Source organism: Lepisosteus oculatus, chromosome 1 (genome assembly GCF_040954835.1).
Source record: "Lepisosteus oculatus isolate fLepOcu1 chromosome 1, fLepOcu1.hap2, whole genome shotgun sequence".
Lineage (NCBI taxonomy): Eukaryota > Metazoa > Chordata > Actinopteri > Semionotiformes > Lepisosteidae > Lepisosteus > Lepisosteus oculatus.
In genome coordinates, this window is record NC_090696.1 from 30,171,338 (window position 1) to 30,197,862 (window position 26,525).

At 36.3% G+C, this 26,525-nt stretch overlaps 1 protein-coding gene across 1 annotated transcript in view; it reads right to left on the reverse strand.

Moving 5' to 3' along the window:
• The window catches only part of cplx2a (complexin 2a), a 59,408-nt gene that overhangs the window by 9,928 nt on the left and 22,955 nt on the right, over positions 1–26,525 (reverse strand). The window contains exon 3 of the mRNA XM_015344725.2: positions 2,745–2,920. Within this exon, the coding sequence (XP_015200211.1) occupies positions 2,745–2,920 (176 nt within the window). The remainder of the gene's footprint in view (positions 1–2,744; positions 2,921–26,525) is intronic.

A 26,525-nucleotide genomic window follows, 5' to 3' on the forward strand; every position in this document is an offset into this window, starting at 1 on the left:
GGTTGTTGTTAACCCTGTTTCTTGCAGTTCATTTTGTTAAGTAATGAGCCAAAAATAGATGTTATTTTAAGTATTAATAATTCTTACAGCATAAAGTACAATAATGCTGTATGCTGTACTGTTCGTGCATTGATAAAAAAATCTTGGTTGATTGATTGCTTGTCCAGGCAATATGAATCAGAAGGCTTACAAATTAAATTCTTCACTTAGAAGAACAAGGATTATTTCTGATGTGAGACCATATTAAGTTACATTATGAATTTTGTTGTACTTTACATGCCTACTTGGAATATGCCATGTGCAGTCACTGTTACATTGTTTTCATTTCAATACATTTTATATAGGTCTAAAATAGACTTCATACATTTTCATACATATCAAAGGTAAAATCATAGTTGGAATATATTTACATAATAGATACATTATGCATAATTCATACAAGATGCAAAATAATATGTATACTGTACTTCCTGTGTGGGGCAAAAAAAAGTCAATATTACATTAAAACATGGAAATTCACAGGGTCTTTGCAGTATTCACTACATATGTGTCCATGAATCACAATGGCTGGTTAAGAACATTATTTTTCATACAGATATGTATCCAGAATACTATGTATCTACTTTACGAAATTTTAGATATCTTACATGTTTTAATATTTTAATTTTAAGCTGTAATCATATGAACTATGATCTGTTAAGAAGAAAAGATAGCTTGCTTTAGTTTTAAGCTACTGAAATTAAACTCTGCTAGCTACTGAAACAAAAAAGGTCAATAGAAAGAGGCATATAAAACTGTTCTCCCAAGTGAACCATGGAGATTGATGTGCCATTAGTACTGCAGTCTACAATTGACTGAAAAGGTCAGCATTACCTTAGTGTACCATACACTCATTTTTGACAAAAAGAAAGCACATCTACTATTAAATTAATTCAAGACAGAAGCCTTTCTGTATATTTGCAATACAGTTATTGAGATGGAATTGACCTGTCTGCTAGACAGTAGTATTCAATTTCAAAGATGTACTCTCTTAGAAAGAGCTAAGCTAAAAAAGAAACAGAAAATGCACATAACAACAAAGTGTCACAGAAGTGGTCTTATTTCTATGTAATTATCAAACTGTTATCCTTGATGATAGTAAAGGGAGCAAACAAATCAAAACTAATCAAAGCCATCAGTTTAAACTGTATTTAAAATATAACTTTTATAACTATGTTTTCAAAATTTGCACTTCTGCTTAACTGGTTTAAGTGTTGTGCTTTCCCACTGCCCAAGGACTTCTGTAAGATTGATTTTTAAAACTGAGTTCTTTAAAAAAAATTAAAAAGTGTTGCATGGTGGAAGATAAGTCCCCAGCTGTATTGTATTACATAGAAAAGTAAAACATAATGAATTTGTTAGTAATTTTTATTTTTCAATAATAAAGGGATTGGTAGCCCTGTAGTGTGCTGAGGCTATGGTGAGAACAGCACGGACAGAGAGAGCTTTCCGAGAGAAGATCAGGCTAAAGAGACTAAAGGAAGCTCTTGTTGCTCTCAGGACATGAGGAGTAAACAAGTCTCATATCACAGTTTTGACTACAGAAAAACATTTTATTTTTGCACTGAAGAAATTTTAGAAACAAAATATGCACTACAGTACAACACTGCCCTGAAGAAAAGAAATAAGCATAAACCAGCAAGGTTTTACTGGGGGAAGTGCATGAAAATATTTGGGGATTTGCAAGAAATACTTTTGGATTGAAAAAAAAATTCCAATTGTTTCCAAAGTTAAAAATAAACATTCAGACAATTTATTTGAATTAAATGAAATTACCATAAATTAATATTTTTACCGCTTGTCTTTGCAGCATCAGTATTTTAAAACATTTTAAATGTACAATTATAGTTTGTATACTATGGATCTTAGATATTAGTTTGCTGATTTGACTTTCTAATTTGGAAACTTTTATAGGTCACTCTTACGAAGAAGTATCACTTTAAAATGAAGACAGGCTGAGTTATTTCCCCCTTACAGCATCTGGAATCACAATCCTGCCAATAACACTGTCACTGATATTCTTTTATTTTAGAACCAGTGCCCACGGGATATTTTTAGTTATCTGCCAGTCAAAGTTTCCCAAGGTTCCACAAATTCACACATTACAACTCCCAACTCATAGATTAGGCTAATCACATAGAATCAGTGTTCCATTGTCTAGTCTGGATGCAGAGCAGAGCACTGATGATCATCACTGTACGTTGAAAGAATTTCAGAAATAACTTACATTTATCTCTGGGGAGTTTGCAAAAATGAAAATGCATTTAGTGCTACCAGGCTAAATTGTTATTAGATTTCCTTTGTCTTAGACCTTAGATAGTATATCTTAGAAATAAATCACTTCCTAATAACTCGTTTCATGCTCATTTTTATAATTTGACCCAATCTCATCTGCCTGATTCTGATAATATACTTAGTTATTTAAATTAAGAATGAGGAATTCAATTACATTCATGTAACCTTAAACATTGTTGCCTGTGGCTTAATGTAAAATTAAACTAAAAGTCCAGTTTTACCTATTCTACTGCCATCCGCTACATTAAATTATGGCAGCTCTCAAACTTAAATGCCTGACAGCAGAACATGAATGCAAATGAAATTAGACCTGCAAATATTCTATTGAGAATCCCATATAACAGATATCGATCAGTAGAAATTACAACACATAATAACATTTGTTATACTGTAGTTATGAGGTTTCTTACCTTATCCCTGATGCCCTGCCGCATTGTTTCTCTTTCAGCCTCCATTTTTGCATATTTTGCCTTCCTCTCCTCCTCCTGTTGCCGAAGAGCTTCTTGTCTTTCTTCTTCCTTCTTTTCTGCATCAGGGTCCTTTTCCTCATCTCCACCAAGCATCTTCCCCATGTCTTTGGTGGCCCCTTTACAAGACAAGAGACAAGAGGCTGTTATTAAAGGAACTGTGATTCACTTAAGAGAACTCACTTAAGGAAAAGTTAAAACAATTCTCTTCTGATGCATCCTTGGCAATAAAATGGTATATTGAAGTTCTGCTTCACCAGTTGTCATTCACTGAGCCTGCTGGCATGATTTTTATGGGAGTAAAGGACATGCATTGAGGCAGAATAGCTCTATTCTCTATAGAGATAAATCTATAAGAAGGAGATTGAAAGGAATAAGATGTGGAAAATCAGGATGTGTTTTTAAAAGGTTAATTTGTAATGTTCTTAAAAGCTATTTTATGGTTTCTAGATGTTATTGTCTTTTACTAATGTTATATATTGGTTAAAAAATTACAATGTATGTAACAGACTGTAGAGGAGCTGATTCCTTTTTTTTTTGGATACATAGCAAGGTGGTTGGGTGTTGATTGTTGTTTGCTATGCATTTAACCTGGGACAATGATCTACAGTGAAAATAAAAAACAAAGGAATATATACAGGGAGCAGAATAAAAAGTGAACCCAATTGAAAAGTAAATATGTACATTCAGGTAAAGAAATGCTTACACCTACATTCCCGGAGCATTTTTGCATTTCATGCAAACATAACATAATTAGAATCACTGAAATGGTGAATACAGTATTGTAATGATGGATACAACATTTCTGAATACACAACATCTGGAAGAGAGAGACATGACGAGAGTGGGGGATGTAGCAGTACACATGAAAAAGAGCAGCAAACAAGATGAATCAAGGGTCACAGAATCTGAAAGTCAGATTAAATAAGAACTAAAAACTAATATCTAAGATTATGCAATAGACCACAAAATTCAGATATTAATTTTAATGTACAGTAATCTTATATAATGAAGTCAGGAATGTATGTGTAAAGGAAGAAGTGGTTATCATGGGAGATTTCAATTATTCTCACACAGAGTGGGGAAAATTGTCAAGGATGTCAGCAGCCTAGTTGTCACTTGTATTTTGTGGGACAACTTAAGGAAGAGAGGCTATGGTAGGGGTGTTGGATGGTAACATCCATCAAGGAATTATTAATAGCCACTCAGAAGAAATCAAAATTGTGCACTACTTTTATAACCAAATGTGGGATGTACAGCAGAAAAGAGCCTATCATCCCAAAGTAGTCAAAACAGATGCCAGAATCCATCAAACTTTTAAAGAGCTGCAGATTTCAGCTTTACAGCTTTATTGCCCATTGTTTCAACAGGGAAAATCATAAATCATGACTGACTCCTTCGAAAAGGGAATTAAAAGTCCATGTCAGATACAGCCGATTGAAGACTATTGCAAATAAAGGAAAGAAGGGCAAGCCAGTGAATCCAGAAAAAAAATGTTTAAAAAAATCTATCCAATTTATAACAGACAAAGAAAGCTAAATTCAGCCATGAGCTCTGGTATACTGACCATGGACCAGAATTGCACTCATTCATTACACACAAGTCACATGGACAGACAAAGGGACAGGACTGTGGGCCTGATGGCATTAGCTAGGCAAATATGCAGGATGAGTATGTGCAAACCTTAGTATTAAGGAGACTGCCAAGGACACCCAATGTGGAATGAAAGGAGGAGTTGCAAATACTAAAGGCAAGCACTTGCTGTCCCACAGGATGATGTTAGCAGAAGGCAGTGTCAAGCTCCTCCAGTAAATCAAATGATTATACTGTCAAGCAAAAGCCTTGGGAATTTGTAATGTTTATAAAAATGAAAACTACTTTAAAAAGTTTGACAAGTCCAGAATTCAAGTCTTGTAGTTATTCAATTAATGGTGATTCTCAGTGAAGATAGAACAGAGAATATCTTTATGAAAAGAAAATAACCAATGGCATTTAGATAAGTTAAAGCTTTAAATACACGGGGGTCAGAGGACTTGAGGGAGATAGTAAATGAACCACAATCAACTGTATGTTGGCCCTCAAAAGTAACATGCTTCAGAAGAGAACCCAAGTTAATATGATTAAATTGGAAAATGTGTTTAAGTAAAAACAGAATTTTCAGAAGAAGTTTGAATAGCAGTGCATTGATTGGAGACAGAAGTGGCAAGAGTCAAGTGCTTGTTTTGGAAAGGGTAAAGAGAGTAGACCTAAGACAATGGATAAGTGAGTAAGGAAGATAATGGATGAGTTTTCCGGAGTGAAAACACAAGAAACAAATACAGAAGGTAAACAGGATGAACAGGTTAACAGACAGCAGTGGCAGGGACCATGATGTAGTGGTGGAATTCAGTTGTTTAAATATTAGAGTATCAATGAATCACATCTGAGCAGAGGGAGGGAGAATCCTAGTCAACCTGAGACGGCAATAAGCTGTTGAGGGCTTGCAGCATCCAACTTCTCCCTAATTACGTGTTCCATACAAATGTGTTCAGAAAAGATGATAAATGGAGATCAAAGCACTAGAAAGTGTAGTCCAGGATGGGTTGCAGCAGGAAAAGAAGGGAGCAAAGGTCAGTTGGGGAAAAGCAGGGACACCAGAAAGATTATCTGTAAGGGCTACCTCTAGAAAATCAGAGTTTGGAACAAATAATGAATAGCAGGTGAGAGGTGTAGAACAAAAAGCCAAAAGGCATTGTATTGCTGAGCAGAAGGTCATTTATAAGGAGGAAAGATCAGGTGATTGGTTAAATCAAGGTTTTGTCCTCCAGCTAAACCTTTATTGTAAACTTCATTTAGATATCCAGGCAGATCTTCATAAAAGATTGATTTTCAAAGCATTCATGGTAATGCACATTTTTTTAGAATTGCTCAATGGACTGGATTCAGAGAGTACAGACAAGGGGTGAATGCTAAAAGTGGAGTGGTGTCATACCACAAAAAAGTCCATCCAGGTTTACCAGCACCACTGCTCTTCCTAATTTATATCAAATTGTGATATAGTTAGTCATTTAAATTTACAGATGACATAAAAATATATTAACAAAGACTGTGAAAGTTGCAAAGGAAATTTAGAAAGATATAGGCCAAATTCAAGATTTGGCAAACACCTGGCAGATAACTTTTTTTCAAGGTACTTATTAAAGAAGCAATTAGGTGTCTATGAAGAGACATTATTCTCATCAGAGACAATGTGGGGAAGCATGATGGATGTTAAGACATTTAGTTAAAAAGGTAGAATTTAAATAAAAATGTACACAAAAGATTAATTTTTTCAGGCTTATATGAAAATGTTGCTCTAACAGGCTAAAAGACTTATTTTAGTTTTCAACAGAAATAACTATGAGGGAACATTATTCAAGCACTAAAAATCCTCAAAAGCATTAAAAAAGTCGAAACAAAGGAGTCTTTAGGATCATCAGTTATACATGGAACAGAGGCCACTAATAGAAACTAAGGAGAAGGAGAAGTGTTTAAACTTGAGAACAGGAGGCATTTTTTTCACAATGAATGCATGGAATCCATAGTTTAATGTTATAAAACTAGTTAGATTGGCAGAAAGACCCACTTTTGTATTGTATTCTCTTCTCTCTTATATAATTTTAATTGATTTTAATAAACTATGGTGAATATCTTTTCGTTAGGATAAGGATGGGGCACATTTTAACCAGACAGAACAGATCTCATGTACTGTATGCTGCAATAACAAAGTGGTCAAAGAAAATGAAAATAAAAGTGATATTGTTTCAGAAATTGTATAATAATGGTAATACAAGTTAAGTTCTTGATTTCTATAATATTCAAAAAAGAGTTCATGCCTAAACAATTACTTTATATATTGAGATGTACATAAAGTACCATAAAATCAGAAACCAGTTTCACAAAAGATAATGATTTTTTTAGAATGAAAACAAAACTATCAATACCTAAAAAACTCTCCTTTAAATTTTCAGTTTGCAATCAGGTTTATTCTCATATTTTTCAAAACCTCTAATTTGCATAAATGAACATTAATAATTCATAAAAACAGCAGTATCACCTTTATGCAGAAACTACTCATTGTACCACTTAAAACAGAAGGAGTAAGGTATATTCTCAAGAGAGCTTCTTGGCAAGGCTCTAATAAGTCATTTCTTCTAAATGAAATATTTGTACACCTCTTCATGATTTAAATTATAATGCAATCTGTAGGGGCTATCAGACATCAATATACCAGTGACTTGTAGGTCATTCATCTGGAAATTTAATTCAGGTAACAGAAAATGTCTGCCACAAGAGAGCTCCCAACTGCCCCTGGTATTCCCAAAAGTCTTAAGAGGGGAGATGGAGTAAATGAGGACTAACAGTAATTTATGCCATCTTTGTAGAGCAAATGCCCCACCTGAGATCTGTTATCCAGGATTCAACAGCAAGGCAAAACTTATTGGTAAAATGAATCTGGTGAAAAAAGGTGTGGTTAAACTATGCAATATGAGGACATAAATCATTTTACAATATAATCCAAATGTTGCCATCACAGTTGCAGTAATGGAATAGGATATTCCAAACAAAGCAGGAAATGAGCAAATTTGAGCGTAAACAACAATGTAAAAAATATATTAATGTGGCTCTATGGAGATAGACAAGTGCATAACCACAAAATCGGTTTAGATCTAGACTAAGGAGACAAAAGTAATTTGAGAAAGATTTTAGTATTCTTATTTTGTGTATTCTTCATCATGGTAAAATTGCCTTTGTTTCAGTAGGAGATTGCATCATGTATAGTAAATTATGGTTTCATTGCAATGCATTAGAGTTACAATGAAAATAGGTCTCCTAAAGGCAGAGTGCATAAATATCTCAGGTAAATTTTATTCTGCATTCAATCACAACATCTGCCATGTGAAGCAATTAAAAAATGAAATTGCTTTTTTGCTTTGAATGCATTAAGATATTTTTCAAATGCTGCAAATCATTATTGTAGAAGGTTTCTGTGGAAAGAATGACCTCAAACACTAAAGGTGCAGGTCCCAATCTGTGGTATCAGGAGCTATGTCACAATTATATCACTATTAATATAATCAATTTGGTTGAAGTACAATATATTAGTCTGGAAATATGTAAATTCTGGACATTACAGTATATAAATATCAATAATATATAAATATAAATGATCTAAAGTTAAAAGCTTGCACAACATTTGAATATAATTAGGTGATATAACTGTCACCACAAGAATTTACAAGAATGAGTGTGATTATATGAAAATTGAACACAAAAAGAAAATAGAAGTTAAACAAATTCATACAGTTTACAACATTTATTAATTTAAACACATATCAAGGAAAAACTATATTTATACTTTATATTCACAGCTGAAGAGATATTCCACACAAAACTTTAATTATTTGTGAATTAAATTGTCTATTCGTTAGTGCCATTAAACATTTTGAATTCTTAATCAATTAAGACTAAACGTTATTTCAATCTATTAGACTATTTAGGATATTCACATTAGCCTCAGATTGCATGCAATGTTTTATATTTTTTGGACATCAACAATATTTCTTTGTAACATGATGAACAACATTTTACAATATTCTGAACGAGGTCTAATACTGTACGTTGTTGATTTTTAACATACTGTAACATGACTTTATTTTACTTCTACACTTTTAATTATAGGGCCTAACATTTTGGTTTTGCACCTTGTTTTGAAAATGCGAAGTCTCAACATACAGTAAACACTTAAGTCTTTTTCATTAAGTCTCTTCTAGATCACTATTTCCCATTTTGTATTTATAGTTTCTGTTTCTACCACCTGCATGTAAATCCCTGCACTAAACTACGTTAACCTCTCTTTTACCAGGTGTTTGCCCTGTCCTGAATTTTAGCTTTATATGTTTGAAATTAATTTGCTTCTCCAGCAATATTCACTAATCCTCCTAATTTTATATCATTGGAAAATTTTAAAAACTATACCAGAATCTAGGTCATTGATATAAATTAGGAGCAGAAGTAGTCTAAGTACAGATTCATGTGGTACTCCATTAATTACATCACCCCAATTTGAACATTCACTTCTTATCTGTACTATTTTCCATTTATTAACCAATTCTCCATTCAAATACACACAATTTCCTGAATGTGTGTATTTTCATACTCTAAAATTAAAAATCTAGAGTCACTTCTGTGATTTATTAATCATGCACAGCAGCCTAAGTTCAATAAAAATGTTGTCCAGACATTAATATTTAATTACATGAATAGAAATTTAAGAAACAAACCAAAAAATCATAGTACAAATGTTATGAATACTATTATAAAGTGCAGAAAATATATTTTTAAAGTATGTACATTTCATGAATGCTGTAAAAGTTTTACATTACCTTATGTTAACTTTATTTAAATAACACCAGATATTGATTTGACCTGCTGCCTGTGTGGTAAAACCCTTAAAAATAAGGAGCTAAAAAGGAATTAAGGAAATACTTACTGTAGGTATAGTGAATGCAGCTTGAAATGTGAGAATGGTTTTAGCTCATCCCCTAGTGGACAGGTGTTATTATTGCATATATGCATTTAGTTTAGATTCCCTAGATTGAATATTTATTGTAACTGATTTAAAACAAAATAGACATTGGTGAATGTAAGAGTAAGACATTCCAGTAACAACAGAATGTAGCCTGAGCAGAGGAGTCAAATATTGACAAAATGATCAAAAGCAGATCTTATGAGTTGACTTTGGATTTGTTTTTCAAGCACATTTTTGGAGTTACTCACATTGTGACATTATATGTTACTCCAGAGTTATTAGGTGATAATTTAGTTGGAATTTTCAGCTAATGTTTAAGTGTTGCCATGAATGCTTTCTTTAAATGCAGCTGATTCTCTTCAACACAAATTAATGAAAAAACTATACAACCAAATAGTGAATAAATTAATATAGAGCAAAAATCATGAGTTTAACCTTCCCTAATCGAAAGACGATTATTCCCAATGAGAGATGCAGTAACCCAGAGCTTACTCCAGAAGCATAGAATGCATGTTGGCATACACCCTGGACAGGACACCAGTCAGTTACTGATATCATGAGTTATGCTGATGAAAACCCATGGTTACATACAGTATAGTAGTTATCTCCTTGTATGATTGGTAAAAAGAAAGTGCTATTCAGATGAATGGTCAAGAATGGGTTTTTGGAGCTTCCATATATACAGTACTATACTGTTTCCATTGGTCTTATTGTAAACAACTGCTTCTACTGTATACTTTTTTACATATGAAAATACAAAGATGCTTGGTGAAAATCCTACTCTGGATTCCTCTATTGATATATTAATATATTATTATATAACACTAATATGGTAATTATACAATTAGTAGTTTTATTTATTAGCCAAGTATGTTAATTCGATGTGCTGCACACATATATTACACAACAGAAGCAAAAAGAAGATGAAGCACAAAAAGACACATTAGATTGGCAATTTTAGTTGATACTTGAGCTGACAATACCTCTTCAGAAATTTTGTGGGAAAAGACACATTTGAAATAGGTGTAGTGAGCAAACATGTCTTGCATGTGTCCAGACATTTGTATGTTCCTGTGGTTGATGAATGAGTCACCTATCCAGACAACACTTTGGAGTCATCTGAGATAAGAAGCAAGATATAATTATTCCATATTACATATTACATATTACATATTACATATTACATATTACATATTGTTTCAGGAAGAATATCTTGGTCAGAATTCTGCACTTTACTGACTCACACTCTTGGCCTGGCTTCTTGAAGAAAAGTTTAAATCCTGACTTGGACTGCTTGTAGTTACGTGGTCGTAAAAGTCAGTTTGCCAGTTTAGAGAGAGATTGAGAGAGTCGGTGGTTAACCAGAGAAAAAAGACTTGTGTTGCAGTTTATATGGAGTGACATCACATACCTACGATGTAACAACTGTATCAGGGCAACTGGAATCCATCAATGCTGGCTGATTATTGTTGGACATTGATCAGAGAAGCATGAGATACTGAGTACAAATGAAAATCATCCACAAAACATTTTTAGCTCAGTTGAATTAGTGCAAGGCTCAGCACCATTATGCGATTAAACTTATTATATTGTATAAAAGTTAATTTATTTTTTTCTCAATAATGCTGATAATAAAGTGATACAGTATGAAATTATATTTGTGTTCAATGTCAAGAGATCTATCATAATCACCAAAAAATTCTGGGGAAACAGTTCTTTTGAAAAAACTTGTAGTCCAGTGTTATTAGAAATCTTTAATATAACTTAATTCTAAGTGTAACAATAGGCCTTGTCCCTACACAAGACTTATTGAGAGTGAGAGTATATACCATAGGACAAAAGTTCAGTAATAAACAGAACAACAGGGAAGAATAAATTATTTAAAAAGCTTTATTTATAGATCCACAGAGGATAATATTTTACTCTGCACTTATTGCTAGGACTTTTTCATTTATTTTTGTTCATTATTCTTTATTAATTTTAAATGCTATAGAAAAACTCCCAAGCTTCTTAAAGTACTTATCTTCCTGGAGTGTAATTTTGATATTCTTATTAACAATTCACTTTCTTATTTATGCATTATTTTTCTTAACTTGTGTGTTTATTGCCACATCTGATTAGACATAATTCACAAGTTTCCACTTGTTGAAGTAATCTGTGATTTTTCTGGTACAACACAGCTAGCTGAAGCTGACAGACGCAGTTGCAGACAGGAAGAAATGCAGCTGCAGGACTTGACGATTTTCAGTGGCTAGGAAAGAAAGCCTAGGTGGAGTGTGATCGGAGGTTGCCAGGGACAGCTGAGGAAGAGCAGGGATGTGGAAAAATTATAAAAGGATGTTTATTTGGGGCATTGTTTGGATGATTGGTGGGCTTTTTGGAAAAACAAGGGAGGAAAAGATAAATGGCCTGAGTGTGTTCTGAGATCCCCAGGACGAATGTGATTACTCCTACACATGTTACCATTTCCTGGGGCAACCAAGGACTGTGAGCTTCTAAGTGCCCTTTCATTATAAGTGAACCTGCTAGTTTGTGTTTTTGAACATATTTGAGTGGGAATCTGCATCAGTGTGCATTGACTGCAAAGGAACAAGTAAAGACTAATTCCATTCTGAAAAAAGGAGAGGAGAAATACAATGTTTCAGCTGTACAACCTTCTTCAAGTGTTCCTTCTCAAAACTGAACATAGCCCTAAAGGACTAAATCATTAGTTTAAGAGAAATATTTGAAAACACTTCACTGGGTAACTTAAAGTAAGCTAAACCTAATTGTGTTAGATTTTGTTCCAAAACATCCCCCTTTCTAAATTTTAAAAACAAAAATCATGATAAATGTCCATCTGTAGTCATAGGTCCTGTTGAATATGTTGGGATTTAAGTGATTTGTTAGTAGTGAGGTAAATTTGTCAAACCCTTTCAGGATTTTTAGAATTCAGTCAAGACCTGTAGTAGTCTTCTTTCTTCTGGGCCAAAGAAATCATATTCATCTGTCTGCATTTGAAATACACCAGTATTGGATAATTCTGGTTGCTTTTCTATGGAGTCTTTCCAATACATCAAAATTCTACAGTGTAACAACTAAGTCTAGGTGCGATACTTTAAATGACATTAATGTCATTTTATTAAATCCCTGTAATCTTTGCCAGCTTTGTTCTTTAAATATTTTCTCATACAGCCAGGGTGACAACTTTGATTTGCTACATTTGAAGTCCTTTTCACAGTTTGCAAGTTCAAGCTTTCTAGCACCCAGTTGTTATAATTTATTAAATTATTTCAAGCTGTTTTTGTATTCAGATGTGTTTGTGTCATGTCACAAATGACTAAATGTTCTGTACTTTTCAACAGTAGGTTTCGATAGATAAAAATTAAAACATATATTCACAAACAAACTACACTCTATTAATTTTACTATAATCCGCCTCCAGACACTTAATCTAGGTAACTAAATCCCTATTGCTCCATAAAAAGATATAGTTGGCAGAGTGTTTTGAATGTAGGACCCATTAAGTTAGCCAATAAGCATTTTACTGATAAGTACAGTGTATGTGTCCAAATTACAGGATTTAAACCATATTTTAATTACCAGGATATACAGCAAACTACTGGTATTTTGAAATGTAATTCTGAAAGCATACACTTTCAGGATATTCCTCTGTTAATATTAACAATTGAAGAAGAGCAATATTAACTACAATGTCGTTGTATGTAATGGGTATGAATATGACAGAAATTTAGCCTATATGATACACGTTAAAGCATGTTACATACTGTATAGTACCGGAATAGCAAGGTTACCATATCACAGGATTTTTTGTTACACAGTGTATTTCACTCTAAACACAGAAATTAAAATAACTGAAAGACAGATATACGATTAGAGGCAGGATACAATTTTAATTTAAAAGCTGTTTTTCAAGGATTTTCAAAAAAGCGAAGTTTAAATGAAATGGTCCTTATTAAGGAACCGCTTCAGTGGTTCGAAGGTGGTTCATGCTTCTGAGGCAGTTCTTACATTTTTCTAACTTCAATGAAATTGTTAGTTATATTTTTCTGCATTTATAACTTTAAGCTCTTTGGGATTTAAGTATGAATAAAACTTAACACAAGCTCTAAGATTTTATTATTTTTAGATGAAAAAACATGAATTATGTAAGTTTAATGACCAAATAAACTGTTCAGAAAAGCTACAGTAATTAAGTGATGTTGCTGGAGTTAATACCTTTGGTGACATCAAGAACAAATAAGCAGTGAAAAAAAAATTGGAATTTTATCTCTAGTATTTGATTCATAGTGGCTATATACAAACAAGTGCAGTTAAGACTCATCATAAACACTTTTCTTTTTTAATTAATTGAAAGATAGATTTTACATGATTTACGTGATTCTGATTGTTGTAAGAAACATTATGCAATATTGGTGGATTCACAATGCATAGAATACAAATGAAGGAAGATGCGTCAACAGGTAAAGGCACTCACTCCAAACTCAAGATGAGGTCAATGATCCAAATGTCATAAGTTAAAAGGTGAGACATTTCATTAGCAGACTAGAATTCCCCCAGGGGGAGCATACAGTTGGTTTACTGGCAACCAAATACAGTGCGTGGAGTTGTGAGGTTGCTGTCCAGAGACCTCTGCAACTTGCTGGCCATCTGCAGTTTTCTGGTCAGTGAGGAATGTCAATGTGGAAAACCTAACTCACTTCACTTTTAAGTGATTTGTCTAGTTGGTTACAAGTCAAGCTTTTTATGATTATTTCCACCACAAATTTCTAAGAATCTCCGCCTTTAATGGTTGGAGTCTTTTTGTAAAGCAGCTATTTTTTCAACTAGCAATAATTATATCTTGGCTAAAAAAAAATAGACTATGATACTCGTTATTTTCATATATGTAGACTTGTCACACGACCATTCTTTTCATTCTTTCATTATCTTAACTTTTTCTACTTTCCCCAAATGCATAAACTAGATCTTAATCTATGGCAGATGTCAATCGTATATCCATTAACTATTTTTTTATCACTAAGTGCCAAAAGGTGAGCATAAGGACATAAATAATTTGTAAATGAGAGGAGGACATTTGGCCCATTTAGTTTGTTTGATAAGAAGTAAACAGTCGACCTTAAGATACCATCCAGACATTTCTTGAAATAAGCAATAGTAGTGACTTCAACATGTCTGTTTTGCTTGTTCCAAATTTCCCTTACACTTTATGTAAAGAATGCCTCCTGTCTTTTAAAAGTCCTAACTTTGTGTCCTCTAGCTCATGTTTCAGTGTTAAATTTAAAAATGTTCATTGAGATTTCATTAAATGTAAATGGGGATTTTGAATGCTTCTTATTTTTTCTCCATATTTTTAAGAAGATGTAAATTATACCAGCAAAAACAATTGCTGTATCAAACCCAGTGTTCCCCATTTTGTATGTGTAGTTTGTGTCTGCTACGTATGTGTAACATTCTACATTTGTCTACATTAAATGTCATATGTCAGAAGTTTGCTCAGTTTTGAATTTTATCTAACTCCTTTTTGAATTTCCTTTCCTACTTCTATAGTGTCTGCTAATGTTTGGCATTTACTATTATCTGTACATTTAACTAGCATCATTAACATCAAAATCATGTCATTGATATACTGTAAAACTAGAAGAGCTGTCTTTACACAGGTCTCTTAAGTACTCCACAAATTACACCAACATGAGCATTCACCATGTACTGTAGCTATGCTTTCTGTTCACTGTTACTTAATCCCAGTTCTTAATTCAAGTGCATGAAGTGCCTTGAGAGACGACCACCTGTATGTTGAGAATTAATCTTTTATGAGCAAAATTATTAAGTGCCTTATGAAATTCTAAATATACCATAGAATGCTGGTATATCTTTAACTTTCATTTCTTTTACTGCTGGTGCTTGTTCAAAGACCTCTGTCAAATACCTACAATTTAAGACAATTCCCCTGGAATTTCTTTCATTCAGAAGATCCTCTGATTAAGGTCATACTGAAGATCCTCTGACTAATTATTGTTTTCACAACTTTAAGTAAGCTGTACTTGGTTCGGTTTTGTCAACATTTTAGTGCTACATTAGTTTTTGTCCAGTCAATGGATACTATACTTGTCTTAAGTTACTATTGGAAGTGTTTTGCTAACAGCCTAAGAATAACAGACCGTGTTTCTAGTATCTTTAATTTTGAGACACATTGTTAATTTCTTCCTGAGTGATTTAGCCATTTAATACAGTATATCAGACGTTTCACTTTCGTCATGTAAAAGCTTCCCATTGTTATCCACGGATCCCTCTGGCTCACATGTTGGAACAGATTCACTATTGGTATGTATAGTGTGTAACTAATGAAGCCAGGAGCAAAAGGAAGTTTGAAGATTACAGAGACATTTTGTCTAGTTATGCTTCTATACTTATAGAGTGACATTTCCCCATGTAGGCATGATAATCCAAAATATACAAATAATGCAGCAAAGATGTTTTTCGGGGGAAAAGGTAGAAAAAATTGACTGCCCAAGTAATTTTTTTGGCCAAGTCAATTTTTACATTTTTGCAAGCTGCAGTAATTAGAAACTGAAGAAAACCCAAAGTATAGGAAAAAACTCAAAGTGGCTGTAGCACAGCATCTTAAATTATTACAAAAAGAGTTTTGTGAACTCAGTGGCTCACAGATATCATGTATTTCTGCCTCAAAGGCATATGCAACCAAATTGTGGCATCTTCATTCTAGAACTGACTTTTTCGTTCTAGGGAATATGTCCAGATGATTATTACCATTTGAAATAGCTGGTGTAAGAGGACACGGGGAAGGGTCATCTCTAACAGGTATTTCCGAAACGAAACGCTGAAAATGCTAGAGATTGACCTTAACAAGATGGCGGACAAAAAGAATCAGCTGACCAGTAGATGGAAAGGGTCTACCTTAAGAAACAACGAGACACAGCTGAGACGCATCAGGAACCGGAATATAAGTGCCCCGGAGGCAGTGAACAGGGCGGAAGCCGGTAAGGTGAATGCGTTTTGGAGGAAAAGAGGTGCATGTTAAAGATCGGGCTAAGGAACAACGAACTACTGCAAGGAGGAAGGTTTATGATTTTGGATTACGGACACTGGTTTAGGATACATCACGGATTGGCTTTATTCCGAACTTTTGGAACTCGGAACGGATCAGGACTAAGGGAACGGATTATGGACTGATTTAGGAAGACAGTTATTGGAAGAAACGCCACGGATCTGAGGACCGTAAAGTGTGGTGTTAGAACTACCTTCGTTTACATAAACTATTCCCCGGCGACACCACAAGTGGTGGAGGATGCGGGCAGCTCCTGCTCGGGTTTGAGAATCAAAGAGAGCAAGTTTTTTTTTTGTGTGTGTGTGTGTGCAGGTTCCGCTTTGTGCGTGTGAAGAAACGCTATGGAAGAATTAATACAGCAGTTGTCCCAGGCCACCCTCGCCCAATTCCAGGCATTAAAAGGACAACGAGAAGCTAACGAAGCGCAACTGAAGCCGAACCAAATCCAAAAAGAAACCAACGAACCAATTATAGAGGAGCAAAAATTAATACGTGCAGAGTTGTGCAGGTTAAGGGAAGAAATCCGGCAAGCCCCGGTAGCGGGGAGAGGTACCGCTCTGGAAGAACAAATTATGCTAGAAAAGATGACTGAGCTTGATGATGTGGAAGCGTATTTAACCACCTTTGAAAGAACTGCAGCTCGAAATGCATGGCCCAAAGAGCAATGGGCTGGGAGAGTAGCCCCTTATTTAATTGGAGAAGCCCAAAAGGCATATTATGATTTAAAAGAAAAAGTTGCAGAGAATTATGAGACTCTGAAAAACGAAATATTGGCAAGACTAGGGGTAACCATGGCGATACGAGCAGTCCGGTTCCACAATTGGAGCTACCAGATGAACAAGCCTACGAGGTCTCAGATGTTTGACCTGGTACATCTGGCAAAGAAATGGCTCCAGCCAGAAGAATTAAACCCAGGACAGGTGGTACAAAGAATGGTGTTAGATCATTTCGTGAGGAGTCTGCCTGTGGACCTGAAAAGGAAAGTAAGTGAAGGGGATCCTCAGACCCTAGATCAAGCCGTGGACTGGGTGGACAGACACCATGCCACAAAGGCCCTGATTAGGGAGAGAAAGGGGACTTTCGGAGGGAGGAGAGAAGAAGCCCCAAGAGTCTGGAAACCAAAATAAAGTATCGGCCAATAAAGTATAGTGATTATCGGGAACCTATACAGTTAAAAAAAAACCTTCGGGGGAAGTCTGACTCAAGGCCCCGGCCATGAGAAGAAACCCGGCGATGTTTTAATTGTCAGGAAGAAGGACACTTAGCCAGCTATTGCCCCGGCCTGCCTGAACCCATGCAGGTAGACCCCAGAGATGAAGCCCTATGCAACTACCTTACAGCTGGGGTCCCGACCCGCGAGGATCCCCATCTTACGAAAATCAAGATAGAGGGAGAACCCATCGAGGCCTTATTGGACTCTGGCAGTGCAGTGACCCTGGTGACCCCTACAATACTTCCGGGAGAACAAGAGATTCCAAGAACAAAGGGAATACCTATAACTCGCATTCACGGGGACACCAAAGACTATCCGACGGTTGAATTGAGCATCTCTACAGAACAGGGGACCTACCGCTCAACGGTAGGAGTGGTTGAGCAGTTGCCATACCCTGTCATACTGGGACGAGACTGTCCCCATTTCCTCCAGATTTGGAACACGACTCAATCAGCTAGGCCAAGACCAATCCCCTGGCCGGAAGACAGTGGTGGCGCCCCTACCGACGACCCTGATGAGACGGACCCACAAGAAAGCGGAACTGAACTTGGAGTTGAGTTTGGAAATATGGAACTTCCGAACTGGGAACCCCCAGAACGTCGGGGTAAGTTTGGGACGGCCCAACTAGAAGATGGGAACTTGAGACATGCGTGGGGACATGTCAGGAAAATTGATGGGGAGTGGTGTACTGATCCTAACACAGTGAGTTACCCATATTTTATGACAAAGAATAATCTCCATTATCAAGTGCAGCAGAAGGGACAGGAAGAAGTGGAACAACTCCTTATTCCCAGGCCTTACCAGATGAAGCTCCTCAACTTGGCCCATAGCCACCTCCTGGGTGGGCACCTGGGGGTAAAGAAGACATCCGAGAGACTCCTCTCTTGGTTCTTTTGGCCAGGGATCTATAAGGCCATCGAGAAGTACTGTCGGGAATGCCCCGAGTGTCAGAAAAGTGCGCCACAACCTTATTATAGGAACCCTTTGATTCCCCTCCCAATTATTGAAACCCCCTTCGAACGGATTGGGATGGATTTGGTGGGGCCCCTGATCAGAACCACCAAAGGTCATCAATATATTCTAGTAATAGTAGACTATGCTACCAGGTACCCCGAAGCCATTCCGTTGAGAGCTGCCACTGCCAAAAATATAGCTAGGGAACTAGTACAACTGTTCGCTCGAGTCGGAATTCCTAAAGAGATCCTAACTGATCAAGGAACACCTTTTATGTCGAAAGTCATGTGAGACTTATGTAAGCTGCTGGGTATACAGCAGATCCGAACCTCTGTTTATCACCCTCAAACCGATGGTCTAGTAGAACGTTTTAATAAGACCCTGAAAAGCATGCTTAGGAAGACGATGCAAAGAAAAAATTGGGATCAGCTGCTCCCGTATCTCATGTTTGCGGTTCGAGAAGTACCGCAGGCTTCCACTGGATTTTCCCCCTTTGAATTATTATACTCTCGGAAACCACGGGGCCTATTGGATGTGGTCAAAGAATCGTGGGAACATCAACCTTCCCCTTTACAAACTATCACTTGAGCATGTGGAACAGATGAGAGAAAGAATAAATGTTATTGTTCCCTTAGTGAAAGAAAACCTGGAGAAATCCCAGGCTCAACAACAACAAATTTATAATAGGGGTGCAGTTGCGAGGGAATTTCAAATTGGGGACAGAGTACTGGTGCTAGTTCCAACCCCAGAGTGTACATTCTTGGCATCCTGGCAGGGACCTTATGAAGTGGTGGAAAAATTGGGGCCAGTCAACTATAAGGTCAAGCAACATGACAGAAGACGGCGGCATCAAATCTACCACGTCAATTTGCTGAAAAAATGGCATAGCTCCGAAGTTCTGCTCACCCACTTTTCCCCAGACCCTCTGGAAGAAGAAACAGGTGCGGTAGCCGTGGGAGACCTGGCTCCGGCACAAAAACAGGAACTACAAGAATTCCTGTCCCAAAACAAAGATGTTTTTTCCCAGACACCTGGTCGAACCCACCTTATACAACATAAGATCGTCACGGAACCGGGGAAAAAGGTAAGGCTACCCCCGTATCGAGTACCAGAAGCCAAAAGGAAACTGATTAAAGAAAAGGTGGGTAAAATGCTGGAGATGGGAAAAATCGAGGAATCCCATAGTGAGTGGGCTAGCCCGATAGTTCTGATCCCCAAACCGGATGGAACTATCCGATTTTGCAACAATTTCAAAAGGTTAAATGAGATCTCGCAGTTTGATGCATACCCCATGCCCCGTATAGATGAACTAATCGAGCGATTAGGTAACGCTCGATACATCAGCACCCTTGATCTTACGAAAGGATATTGGCAAGTGCCGCTGGCCAAAGAAGATAAAGCCAAAACCGCTTTTGCCACACCTGAAGGACTATATCAGTATAGGGTCCTACCCTTCGGTTTGTATGGCGCTCCTGCAACATTCCAAAGATTGATGGACCGAATTCTGAGACCGTATCGGGATTTTGCAGCCGCCTACTTGAATTACGTTGTAATCCACAGCATGACCTGGGAACAACATCTACAACACCTGGAAGCAGTAACTGGAGCGTTGCGAGCAGCAGGATTAACAGCCAACCCAAATAAATGTTGTCTGGGGTCTAGGGAAGCCAATTACCTGGGTTATACGATCGGGAGAGGATTGATCATGCCCCAAGATCAGAAAGTACAATTAATCAAGAACTGGCCCAAACCAGCTACCAAGAAGCAAATTCGAACGTTTGTGGGACTGGCAAGTTACTATCGGCGTTTCATCCCAGGGTTTGCAGCCATGGCAGCCCCTCTACACGATCTGACGAAGATGAGCTGTCCAGAGAAAATAAAATGGACCGACTTGGAAGAGAGGGCTTTCCAAGACTTAAAAGCAGCTCTCACTTCTCAACACGTCTTACAGGTACCAGACTTCAGTAAGCCTTTCATGGTACAAACTGATGCTTCAGACACTGGGATTGGAGCCATACTGTCGCAGGATTTTGAAGGACTGGAGCATCCTATTCTGTATATCAGCCGTAAATTGAATCCGGCCGAAAAACACTATTCCACGATAGAGAAAGAATGTCTAGCAATCAAATGGGCCCTAGACTATTTGAAGTATTATTTATTGGGAAGACAATTTATATTATACACAGATCATGCGCCATTAACATGGATGTTACAAAATATGGACAAAAACGATAGAATTACGCGGTGGGGTCTTAGTCTGCAAAGATGTCAATTTCAGACGGTCTATAGACCCGGAAGGAAACAAGGAAATGTAGACGCCCTCTCCCGAATGCACTGTTTGTTTTTTTCTAGATCGTCCGAGGTCAGGGCTGATCTCAGGGTGAGGGAATGTAAGAGGACACGGGGAAGTGTCATCTCTAACAGGTATTTCCGAAACGAAACGCTGAAAATGCTAGAGATTGACCTTAGCAAGATGGCGGACAAAAAGAATCAGCTGACCAGTAGATGGAAAGGGTCTACCTTAAGAAACAACGAGACACAGCTGAGACGCATCAGGAACCGGAACATAAATGCCCCGGAGGCAGTGAACAGGGCGGAAGCCGGTAAGGTGAATGCGTTTTGGAGGAAAAGAGGTGCATGTTAAAGATCGGGCTAAGGAACAACGAACTACTGCAAGGAGGAAGGTTTATGATTTTGGATTACGGACACATCGCGGATTGGCTTTATTCCGAACTTTTGGAACTCGGAACGGATCAGGACTAAGGGAACGGATTACGGACTGTATTAGGAAGACAGTTATTGGAAGAAACGCCTCGGATCTGAGGACCGTAAAGTGTGGTGTAAGTACTACCTTTGTTTACATAAACTATTCCCCGGCGACACCACACTGGTTTGAACACAAAGTTTGTTTTTTGTTGTAATATGATCAAAATAACATACATTATACTGATCATTTATATTAACCTCATGATCACAAATACAAATAGCTTCACTGCAAAGCAAAAGTAAGAGTTTTAGCTTCACTGTTTCATAATTTTGAGGGACCTTTTAAGGAGCACCTTTCAGATTAATGATAATTCTCCAATAGGGTATTGTGGTATAATTGGTACAGTATAACATGGTATTGGTATAATTCTCCAAAGTGGGTACATCCTATACAAAGATCTATGAATAATATCTATTTCCTTCAATACATATAGGAAATACTGTTGGGCCCCAGTGATTTATTAGTTTTAAGTGATCTTTTTCTGTAAACCTTAGTTAACATATTTGAAATATAACCGTGTGTCTTCAATTAAATCTTTAACCTTTTGTTTCCAATTCCATGTTTACAAGATCTTCATTTATTTATTTGAAAAATAACTTCAGACTCAGCCTTCAGAGATTATACTTCATATTATGCATATGAAATATACATCAAAGGTTACCATTTTGCTGCCACAATTTCCCAATGGCTTTATCATATAGATGTACTGTTATCACTTTATTCTATTTGAAACTACTAATTCAATAATAGTACAATTCTTAGCAGGTGCCTTTACACAAACTGGGTCACTTCAACCATATCAGTTTAAAAGCCTACATTCCCTATGGCAACAATCCAGTAATGTTAGGAATTTAAAATGGCAAATACTACCACATCATCTTTGCTACTTACTTTTCTGATCTCAGTATACACTCATATTTCCACCAATGTATCTACGTTATCTGTAGGTAGTCTGCACAAAGTATTCTTAAGCACAGAAGTTTTTATCAGTTTCTATTTTTTTAGTTAATATTATGGTATTTGTAAGCCATTACTATTACAGTAGTTACAGTAGCATTACAGTGGTATAATTTATCTGAAAAAAAATTGTAAGTATAATTTTCCTTTAGGGAAAACGCAGTCTTTTCCTCCTGGGAAATGCAACATCGATACCTCTCAATTTAGAAAATACTTCGTTTGTCTAGCAGCAAACACCATTTCATAGATTTTTTTTATGCTGTTCCCTAACAGCATTTCTTTTGCTTTAGTGAGCTGGTTTTGAATTTCATGGACTTCTCTCAAAATTCATTTGGATTATAGTCTTACCGGACCCAAAACAGATCATATTCTTTTTGCAAGACAGCTGGCCTGTATATGTGTTAACATAAAAAAGTGACTTTCAGGGCACTAGTTAATACCTTATTATGTTTTTTTTTCCCTTGGACTGTCTTCGTAGCATTCTACTGCTGAGCAGCCTGTGACCACAAACATCTAGACAATGATGGACTAGACCAGTGCCTTTGGTGTTTAGGCCTAGACCCAACATGAATCACCTTAGAAGGTCGCAACATACTGTATATGCTGCCTTCTCAGAATAGATATTCTAAAACGGAGCCAGGCAGACAGCCTAGATGGGAGTCTGTCAACAAGATGTTTGACAAACATCACCCCACCTGTGACCTCATACAGAATATGCCAATGCTCCTCAGAACTCTGGGGATTTAACCCACAGCTATAGACTTACAGGCCCTAAAGTAAGTGTGGTGACACCAGAAGGTCACTCCCATATAACCAGATACGGGATCACCAGATCTGGGTGACCAGAACACAGAACACGTGTATCTCCTCCCATCTCTCCTCTTCCACTTCATCAAGTATAACCCTCCTTTGCCACAGGCAACTGTTACCTTACTTTTATGAAATGATCCCTTTAGTCACTGGGGAAGAAGTAGTGTACATTCACCTGATCTGGACAGATAAGTCACCTTGAGACAGTTTATAGACCCACAAGTTAGGAAATTTTCATACTGTAGGTTAAAATATTTCAATAGAAGAAACAACAAATTGAACATACCTTTTGTCCATTTTTCCTGTGCTTTTTATTAGTCATGACATTTTAAATGTTTAAAAATACAATAGATAAAAGGGTGAATTTATAAATTGCAGTGGCACAGTTACTGTATTGTACAGTAGGTACTTAATTGTTAATGACATTGTGTCATTTGTGGAAGTCTGGTTGTGATGTGAGGTGACTTCAAATGGGTGCTGTTAACAGTACATCACTCAGATGTGATCTCATAAATAGATCTGAAGCTAAAACTTGAATATACATGTTAACACTATACCAGTCTGCAGGATGTAAATCCTTCAAAACTAATAATTCGCCATGCTTTAAATTTCCTCTGTTTTCTTTGCACGTGGTTTTATTTTTTTCCTCCTACATGCACTATATTGGCTTTAGATCAGCTAAATTTAATTTGCCATTCATACTTTATTAATTATTAATATGATTTATATTCCATTGAAGTCTATAAATATACATACAGTTTTGATTGTTCTCCCTCCCCCATTGGCCCACCATTACACCACTGTTCCGTATGACATCATCATCAATCAGCCTCTCAGCCAATCAGACTGCATCTTGGCTTGGCTTTGCTCTTCAGCTTTGTAGGTTTGTTTTGTGTGTGTCTGTATTTTCATATAGCTTCAGCTTTTTTGTTTTGTTGATTTCTGTTCATTTCTTTTACTTTCGTTTGTTTGTGTTTATCCTTGTTTTGCCATTACCTTGCCCTAACGTGTTACATGTTCATCCTTTGTGTTCTTTTGTACCCTGTTCCTGTTGATTACTCTTGTTTCCCCTTATTTGTATTCCTAGTTCACTTGCCTTTTTGTGTGAACTTTTGTACATAAGGTTAGTTTAGGTTGTCGGGTACATTCTGCACACATAGTTGGTGGTCTCTATATAAGTAACACTAGTTTAGTATGGGTGAGTGCCGTTTGTCTTGTATGGTTTTAGGTAGTCAGTGGAGGTTAGCTAGGGTGTTGAAGACGCAGAAGACTGTGTGTTTCGATTTTCTTTTGTAGTCAGGTTAGCTTTCCCTCACTTTCCTAGCCAGCTCCATTTTGTTTGTTATTTTCTTTTCTTTGGCACCTCTCTAGTTCTTTACCCTGTGTGTTATTGTGTCTTATTTCATACCAGTCACTTATTCACCTTAAAATTATCACTTTTTGCACCAACCCCTTAATATCACGCTTCCTAGTCCCTCACCAGAACCCACCTGCTTCCAAAAATTATCCTAAATGTTACACCCCTTTACCTCTAGACACTTGGGGTCGTAACACTTACATTTGTACTTACGGTGGCTGGATAGATTTCTTTCAACTATTTAAAATGGTCTAGAAGTTATCTCTGTCACATGCAGAGAATTGAGGCCACCAAAAAATTGTGTAACAGTTGCTGTCGCTTGGAGGTGTTCCTGCTCTAAATAATAAGAATTCCCTAAGTGAAGGGAATAATAAAAAGAGTAGGTTGAAATAGAAGATCAGAGGGGGACGAGAACAAGCTGCTCCTGCCTCCAGTGCTGACTCACTGCAAGGGAAGCAGCAGGGCTCAAAGACTATTTTTGCAGAACAAGAGTCAGTATTTATCCTCTATATTCTTTAGTTATGTATAATATTAAAAACAATTTCAACAGGACATATACAGTACCACATCTTTAAAATTACTGTAACAGATGTATTAAGTGCCCCAAAGATAAAGATTATTTTACCATTTTTTTTCAGTTCAGAAAGATTGACTTTGGAATATTCTTGCTTAAGGACACAGTTTACATCATCTACATTTTTTAATTGCTCACATAATACTTAGTTTGCACTGTATTTTTTTATGAAAGTAATTTGATTGTAATAATTTCAGAAGACCAATTGATAAAAGTGAACCAAATCAACAAAATAGTATTGTTTAAAATATGAAAATGAATTTTCTACTGTAGAGGCAGAAACACATAACAGAAAAAATGCAAGAAAGCATTCATAAAATAAGTAATTAAATCCATCCTTGAAGTTTGAATCTTATTTATCAATTTCTGAAGTATCTCAAGTATATTTTGTTCAAGACTCCTCTTTTTTTAAAAGTCCATTTGTAATGTTTCAAGTCCTCCTATCATCATTTTTCAAGGTGTAAAGGGTTTATTCAAGAGATTTACAAAAGTGGTTACAGAGGGGAAAAAATGTTTTTAACAGAAACAGAGGAGTCTGAAGAGTCACAAAATAATGTTCTGGTCATGCTCATCATGGAACAACAACCAATATATTATCAATATTGTTTGACAGATCTAATTTCAATGGCATTTTCTCTCTTTGACAAATGTTATTAGCGCACACCAAAGCTCAAGATAATAGTGATGACACCTTGCAATATTATTCTGTGACTAGAATATCTCTGCATTATGCCTCAATTTCATATTGCAAGTTTCTGTTGATTATGTCAGATGTTTACTATGACAGGGGAAGATGTACAGGTAAGAAATTTGTGACATGACAAAGTATTGTACTTTATCACAAAAAATTAAATTGGACTATGTTCCTACATTTTTCTATGTTTCTGTGAGAAAAATGCAAAAAAATATATTGCTGGTTTTTAAGGCATTAAGTCAGTTCTTGTCAAGTTATAATTATTATTAACACCTGCTGTGCAGAGCTGTGAAATGTAGGAGTTGACAGGACAATTCGAGCATGGGCAGTAGAGGTTGACATTCTTATGCAGTTATACTCCTACAGGTATCATATGTTGGATGAGTAATAGCAGTTGGGTTGAGAACAAACTGAGAGAAAGTTTTTTCTGTAATGAGGGGCTATTGATTGTAAAGATATACTGCAATTCCAGGGCTATAGTATTGCAGGTTAATTATAACAAAGGGAAATATTTTCATCAACTTCCCTTCGGGATCAATAAAGTCTTAAAGTCTTATCTGTAACAGCATAATCTATGCTGTAACAGCATAATGTGCACTATTATCAAGATGGTTTAATGGCATTGGTTTTAGAACTACTTGCTGACTTGAGTCTTCTTCCCTGTTTCTTTTCAACTCATTTACATTCTGTTACATTTTTACAGAATTCAGTAAATAGCAAGTGAATGCTGTCAAAAATATTCTGATGATCCTATTTTCAAGGTTATGATTATTACATTT